At 30.7% G+C, this 8,056-nt stretch overlaps 1 protein-coding gene across 1 annotated transcript in view; it reads left to right on the top strand.

The window, feature by feature from the left end:
- Positions 1-862: 862 nt before the first annotated feature.
- Positions 863-8,056, top strand: part of LOC108913641 (tumor necrosis factor alpha-induced protein 8-like protein) — a 31,228-nt gene continuing 24,034 nt past the window's right edge. The window contains exons 1-2 of the mRNA XM_018719219.1: positions 863-983; positions 1,127-1,201. Of these exons, the coding sequence (XP_018574735.1) occupies positions 1,189-1,201 (13 nt within the window). The 5' untranslated portion in view covers positions 863-983; positions 1,127-1,188. The remainder of the gene's footprint in view (positions 984-1,126; positions 1,202-8,056) is intronic.

The following is an 8,056-nucleotide window of genomic DNA, read 5'->3' as shown; positions in this document are numbered from 1 at the left end:
CACTTTAAACTAATACTTCAAAATTGCAATTTACGAGTATTATGACATTTACCTATTCGATTGTTTAATTTATTTTAGCAACTCAAACCTTGGTATTCGTGGAGGTATAAATCCGTAACACTAATTTATGAAATTAAAAATATCTCCTCAACGGTTGGCTTTAGCCATTTTCAATAAGTATACGTTTTTTGTTCAAAGAAGTTTAATATTTCATATTTTGTTACTAAAAGCTGTATACGGGGGTTGGCAAAAAAGTTACTACATATTCAATGCAGAACGTTGCCTGCAGAGGGCGCCTCGTACTCGACACTCAAAAACCATTATTTTATTATTTTTCTCATTAAAAAACCTCTATGTTGAAAATTTGAAACAATTTCTGACTAAAATTATAAAAATTATTAAGGAATTTTTTATTTTTCACTTTGACACCCTGTATATTTTTTATTATGCGACTTGGGATATAGGTATGTTAGGTTAAATCGACTTATTTTCACCCCTTATTTATTGAATTTTTATTATGTAAATTTATACATATATTATATATATTTTATATGTAAATACATACCGTATTGTTTCGGTCCTTGCTGAAGAGCGATTTTTACCACCTCTAATTTAGATGGTAATGATGGGAATAAAATGTAAAAAAATTAAGCTAAATGGGTGCTGTGTATTCGAAAATTTGGTAAAGAAATGTAGAAGTACATGTGTTACAAAGGGTTCATTGGTGTATGTAATTGCGTCGATTATAGCAGCATGATTTACACGTCTGGAATTCGAATTTAGCGAACTATTAACGTCCTGTTTAATAACAAATATCGTAAAATATCCTTAATTAAACATTAATGGTTGTTTTGTTTTTTTACAGATGGTCTAAAAATAATTTCACTGCCGATATCCTTGCCTAAAAGTCATGACGGCGATAGTAGAACTCGAAAGCTGGCTGATTTACCAATACATCGCCACAGAATGCAGTAACTGTCTTTGTAAGTGAATTTAATTTTAGATGTGCCCCAAAATACCGCGTTTCATATTCACCTGCTTCTTTAGTTTAATTTGTTATAATTTACCATACATCAGATTGGCTTATTATGTACCACGTTATTCATTTTTTGTTTTTCTTTTATAGGATACTCTGTACCCATTTATTTTCCGGTGCTATTTTTTTCTCTCCTTTCCAAACTGCCCTAAATGTTGGATACAAGTAAGTTATTTTTCTGTTTGTTTATATTTAGTTATAGCTGTAGCATTAATTTAAGTTTCTTGTTTTCTTATTGGTGAATAATAGTACATTTAAACATGAGGAACCGATATTTTCGAGGGTATTTTGTTATACAAAACCCCTCTTTTGTCTTACGATTGACCATATAGTAAAAACAAATATTGCAATAAAAAAAGAATTTAAGGGATTTTTAAATCCCCTAATTCTCCATTGAAGCACGACCTTTTAATTCACTCACTATTAATTTTCAGACATTTTTCAGAAAGGCTTTAATTTAAGAAAACCTCGTTTGAATTTCGAGTTGTATTTGACGTACTATCTAAAACATATATGCCATTCTGAAATACAAGATAGGTTTTTTAGTTACAATTTTCAGAATGTAAATGGAAAACCCTATTGTTTTTGCTTATATAGTTACGATATTACATTTTAAACATTCCTATGCAATTTTAGTAATTTTTTTTATTAATTTGTATTTAATAAAGTTTTTCGCTATTTTGGAGTAAGTGTATAAAATAGGGTTTGCAATCCCGCATTCCGCGTTACAGCATTCCAGCAATTTCCCGCATGTCAATGAGACCTGCGGAATTCCCGCATTTTTGCGGTAATTCCCGCGCGGGAAATTTTTGAATAGCCGTTTAGCGACATAGCGCGTGGCGCGAGCGAGCGCCCCGTTTGGTTTGCGTGCGCATCCCGTTCCCTGTGACAGCATCGAACAATCATCGATCTTTGCATCATTCAAACAAATTCCTTGATCCGTTTGTTTATTTTCGAGAAAAAAAGTGTTTACAATGTGAAATTTTATACGTAACTAATAGCTTTGTCTTCTTGTATGTTACTTTAATTATACTATACTGCCCTATTTCGGAAAAAGACCATATATGCAGTTTTGTGACAAATTGAGATAATTACATTTTCGAAATCTATATCGCATTATATAAAATCTTAAATTTATTAAGGCAAAACAACATTTTCGACGCTGTTTTTATTGAAATTGCAATGTTTTCTAACATACTTCAAATACATTAAAAATATTTGTTTTTCATTTGCTGTTACCGAAAAAAACATGTTATTATCTTAATTAGTAAATTAATGAAAGCCAAATGAAGTATGCCTAATATCTCTGCAATTTTCTCTAAACTGTCATATTCCGAAGTAAGGCAGTATATTGTCGACGTATCTAGCAAATATTTTTTTAGAAATTGTTACTACGATTAAATTACTAACCTAACCTAGATGTTTATATTTAGTAATTTAACAGCAACAAGTACGTTAAGTAACTAGAGACATAATAATATCTATGTAAAAATAACAAAAGTAATATATTATTGATGTGTTGATTTCTATTGATTCCTAGTTAATAAACATAGTTTTTAATGTATATAATACTTATCTGTTGATTTTTAAATACCAAGAATTATTTATATTTCATTTGATTAAATATAAACATTCCACAATAATAGCATTATTATTTTCATACATAAATATATTTTTAAATCTCCCACGGGAATTACAGCGGAATCCCGCTGTAAAGGCGAATTTACCGCAAATTTCCAGCTGGAAAAAAAAGACTGCGGGATTGCAAACCCTAGTATAAAAGGAATCAACTGCATATATTAGTTACTAATTTAAAAAAACACTTAATTCGCGAGTAGTTGGTTTATTGCTCCGTTTTTTTTTTTATTTTACCTACAGGGTTCTTCACGGTAAGTGGCCTATTAAACGTTTCAGAGAAACCGAGGATTCTGATTCTAAAATCAAATAGACTCTCTTCAGTAAAAATAATGCCATCATTGTAGCACTTCCACTTATGCCGGAAGTAGCTGTCAACTTCGTTATTTTAAATGGAACACCCTATACAGGGTGTCTCACCGCGAAATCCATCGATGGATATCTGAGAAACCGCTCAAAGGATTTTTCTGAAATTGTGGTGGTGTGATACAAACCGTGGTAAAATATTTTCAAGTCGATACCAACGTTCTTATTTTAAATGGAACCCCCTGTTTATTATTGCAATATTTAGTTTTACACAGGTTTATTTTTTGTGAGAATTGACCATTTTGTAGAGGAAGACCTAATTTATCATGAAAAATTTCCAGTTTTTATACAAGGTGGTCAAAAATAATGATCGAATATAAAGTTCAGAAAATGTGGTAAACTTAAAATTTTTAAATGGAAACCCTTATTTTTTTAATGTATTTGTGTTCTGCACTAAAATTAAGTGTAACTTTGTTAAAGTTTCCCTATACCAAACCCCAGTCGTTTTCATTTTACCTATTTACGAACATATACCCTTTTTCCTAAAATGGTGTTTCCATTTGTTTCGCACATTTAAGTAACAATCAACATGACAACTGCCACAGATTTTTAATTGTCAAATTTATTGATTATTTTAAAAAATGTTCAAAATATCTTCCTTCAACTTCTAAACATTTTTCACACCTTCGAATAAGTTCCTTGTGGCTCGCTGCTCTAATAGTATCCGGTGATAGATGCTCAAATGCTTGCCTTACTCTATCCATACAATTTTCCTTTGTTATTACTGGAGAACTATAACACTATTTTTTCCCCCAAATAAAATAAACCAGCGCAGATAAGTCTGGTGAGCGAGGTGATCATAAAAACCTGCGACAGTTGTCCTGTTGATTGTTACTTACCTGTCATGGCCAACCTCAAATGTGCGAAACAAATGGAAACACCTGTTTAAGGGAAATGCTTATTCGTAAATAAAATTAGGTATAGGGAAATTTTAACAAAGTTGCAGTCAATTTTAGTACAGAATACGAATACTTTAAAAAAATTGGGGGTTTCCATTTAAAAATTTCGAGTTTTCCACATTTTCTGAACTTCATGTCAAATTCGATAAATTACGTCTTCCTCTACAAAATGTCCGATTCATACAAAAAAGTAAACCTGTTTTTCCGGGAAAAATAAATGTTGCTGACAGTCTACATGTCAATTTTTGCCTAAAAATCAAAATATCTCGGAAACGGTCAATCCTAAGTAGGTAATGGAGTGTGCTATACGTTTTCAAATTAAAAATAAATGTTCTTTCCAAAAATGCAATAATATACAGGAGGTTCCATTTAAAATAAGAAAATTGGTATCGTCTTCCTATAGTCTTCAACTAACGTCTTTTTGGAAATTATAAGACATTGGTGGTATATTGCAAATAACACGTGTCATTAAAAGAAATAAGTGGTGTGAACCTATTTCATGCATAAATGATTTCGCATTGAATTTTTTAAAAAGTTTATAACATGGTTAGATACTTGGCAAAAACTTAACAACAATGGTCGTCTTACAAATGATACCTATTCAGCGCTTCGACATAGTACTTCTGTTTTGTTAGAAATAATTGAGTACTTACTCTTTTGAAAAGTTTGCAATATCATACATTTTACCTGGTAAATTTACAACTGAAAAATTAGAAAAAAAATTGGTAAATACAGACTATTAGGTGGTAGCAATTATAATGTTAGTTTTGATGAAATAATTAATGCAGAGAAAAAAATTAGACTTAAACATATATTTAGAAAGGCTTCAGGAAATAAATTTTCACTTTCTGAAATCCAAAAACATACTAAAAACTGCTGCAATGAATCTGATCTTGATTGGGACATTCCCAAAAATACCGAGAGCGACAACTTTTCACATATACTGGAAACGGAATATTTAAATGAGTACCAAATAGAAGAATCGGCTCAAATTTACATATCGGGTTATGCTTCATTCAAAATATCTAGAAAACTAAATTGTAATATTTGTATTTCTCTAATTACTGAAAGTAAAGGAACTTATATAGAAAATGAGTATTTTAATTATTTACAACGCGGTGGTTTAAGTGTTCCTATAGACATGGTAAAAACTGTCCTATTTCAAATGTGTACCATCTTTGAAAAAATTATAAATGATTCTTCCACCGAATATTACTTTCTAAAAATGTGTAAACAAAAAGATATTTTGTGTCATCTTACTCTTTCTAGCGTATCCCAAGATATATTTTTAAAAGACTTTTATTGTCAGTGTATCTGTGGTAAAGAACATACAAATATTCTTATTATGCTATGCTATATTTTTTCTAATGTTTTACTTAACGATTATATCAAAAAGAAAAATAATCAATGTAGTGCCGAAAAGGTCGAATCAAAAAATAAGAAAAGGAAACTAAATACTTTCAATAAATAATAAGTACCAAAAACAATTCGTCTTCTAAAATTAAAAGCCAATATGAATTCGAGTATGAAACCAATTACCAGATTGTGACATCAAGAAGTATGTATCTCCTAATTCTTCACCTTTTATTTTTTAATTCCTTTCAAAAAACAACCGAGCCTAATATTATTGTTTTGAATAAGATAAAAACGCATCTTATTAAAATAATAGTATAGGTAAAATAGACTCTTAGAATCCTAGGATATGAGAGCGTGTACTAATTCGGTTTTCATAGCCATAATTTTTTGAAAAAACTAGCTATCTATGACAAAAAATTCATCAAAAAAAGCTCTACCATCAGCTCGCAGACCCAGCCAAAACATCAGCACCGACAACTATCTAACACTTGGCAACAGCGTACTGGAGGTCTGTTCATGGCCTGTTAGTTGAAGACTGCCGTGGTAGACCCCACGGCCCGTATCACGCCACCACAATTTCAAAAAAATCCTTCCAGCGGTTTCCCACATATTCATCGATGGAGTTCGTGGTGAGACACCCTGTAAAATTATTCCATTTTCAATAAGGTAGAATAAAAATAAGTCAAATATGTTAAAGCTTCCCTATACCTAATTTCCTATCCCTTTACCTGGAGCACCCTGTATTTTTTGTACCAAATTATAGAAAATCAAATTCTCTTTTCACCGATATAGGGTTACAGTTTCGATTTTCTCAGATATTTGCGGTTTTCTTACATTATCAAGAATGTTACATTAAAAATGTCATCAAATGTGTCCTGAAACACAAACATTGGTACTGTCATTCAATATTCTACAAGTGTCAAGTATTTGCTCCACTAGAAAAATTCAAAATAATAATTTCATTAATGATACATATTTTCAATTTATATCTATCTATTCACCATGAATCAGAATTATTATTAGACGCATTTCTATGATTTGGTATTTTGCAACTGAAACAGAAGAATTAATAAAATGATTTCGGTTGGTTTTCTTAGAATTTTTCTCTAGGACGCTAGGACGATTATCTCATTGTCTTCATTATTTGTCACTTGATTACGCACCGTTTTCTTCTTTTTAATGGAACCAAACTGCAAATAATTTTTCTTTTTTTCAGTCAAATGCGGTAAATTTAAATATAATTCATTAAACCGTCTACATGTTCGGCTGACAATTTTACTATATTCTCCATGGATATAAAATAAATTCAAAATTGGAATAATTATTTTGCATTTTTCTAGTGGAGTAAATACTTCACACTTGTAGAATATTGACAGTACAATGTTTGTCTTTCAAGGCACATTTGATGATATTTTTAATGTAATATTCTTGAGAATGTAAGAAAACCACAAATATCTGAGAAAATCTAAACTGAAACCCCTACAATGCCTAAATCGGTGAAAAGAGAATTTGATTTTCTATAAGTGGCGTAAAAAATACAGGGTGTTCCATTTGAATTTATAAAGCTTTGTCGGTTTTAAGTTTTCAAAATGGTTCGCTGATAGAATTTTCTTCAGATGATTTTGATAGCAGAAGGTCTTATGTTCTTTGTGTGTTCCGAAGAGCAAGTGAAAGCTTTCAGAATATAAAAATTTTCGAGACGCCTGCATCAGTCAAAATTTTAAAATGTCGATTATCTCGAAAACGGTTGAATTTAGGTACAGGGAAGCTTTAACATTTTTAACCTATGTTCATTATATCTTATCGAAAATGGAATAATACATAGGGTGTTCCATTTAAAATAACGAAGTTGACAGCTACTTCCGGTAAAACCGGAAGTAGTAGTTGATGGCATTATTTTCATTAAAGAGGGCATATCTGACAACCTCCGTAAACAAAATTTCAGAATCATATTATCTTCTGTTTCTCTGACAGAGAGAATATTATTTTGAAAAAAGTAATTTTTAAGTAACCTTAATTAGTAGAATTTTCGACATCTACTGAAAATATAATTTTTATGATAAATTTTTATTTCACTTATTGATATTATATTTACAGGGTGAATTTTAAATGTATATTTGAAAAAGAGGTATAGTTTATCCTATACAGGGTGTTTTTGAATGGAGTAGCATAAATGATACCAGTGAATCTACATTTCAAAGGAACACGATCTGCAAAAAATCGCCTTAGTAAAATGTTCACCCCTGAAGAGATATGGGCCATCAAAGTTTCCAAAAAAATTATGAAAATTGGCTGTAATTTGAAAACCGAACGAGGTACAAATAACAAATTCTTTACAGATAACTTTACTAATACAGATGCGAGTTTTCAACTGTTTTTCGAACATTTTAACCCCTCGAAAGGGGTTGAAATAACCACCCCTCAAGCCATAACTTTTATATTTCGTAAAAACTCGATATCTAAAAATACGCATTAGATAAACTGGTTCTTTTATAATCTTTTACCTCTAGCAATTTTCCTTTAAAACTTTTCGTTTATTAATAAAAAAATAAAATGCATTACCATTCACCTCACACCGTATATGATTGCAATCAATCAAAGAAAAACTAAGTGTGCTGCTGTCATGCCAGTTGTCACAATTAACTCTTCTGTAAGTTGTCACTGTTATCAGCTAAATACTTTTTGGGTGTAAATTAACAAGAATTATGCCAAATTTTACTAATGATGAATATGTGGACATGCTACAAGTGTATTTTGAATGTCG

The sequence above is a fragment of the Anoplophora glabripennis genome, unplaced genomic scaffold, assembly GCF_000390285.2.
Source record: "Anoplophora glabripennis isolate ALB-LARVAE unplaced genomic scaffold, Agla_2.0 scaffold719, whole genome shotgun sequence".
NCBI classification, from domain to species: domain Eukaryota; kingdom Metazoa; phylum Arthropoda; class Insecta; order Coleoptera; family Cerambycidae; genus Anoplophora; species Anoplophora glabripennis.
This window is presented reverse-complemented; position numbering and strand designations above follow the sequence as displayed.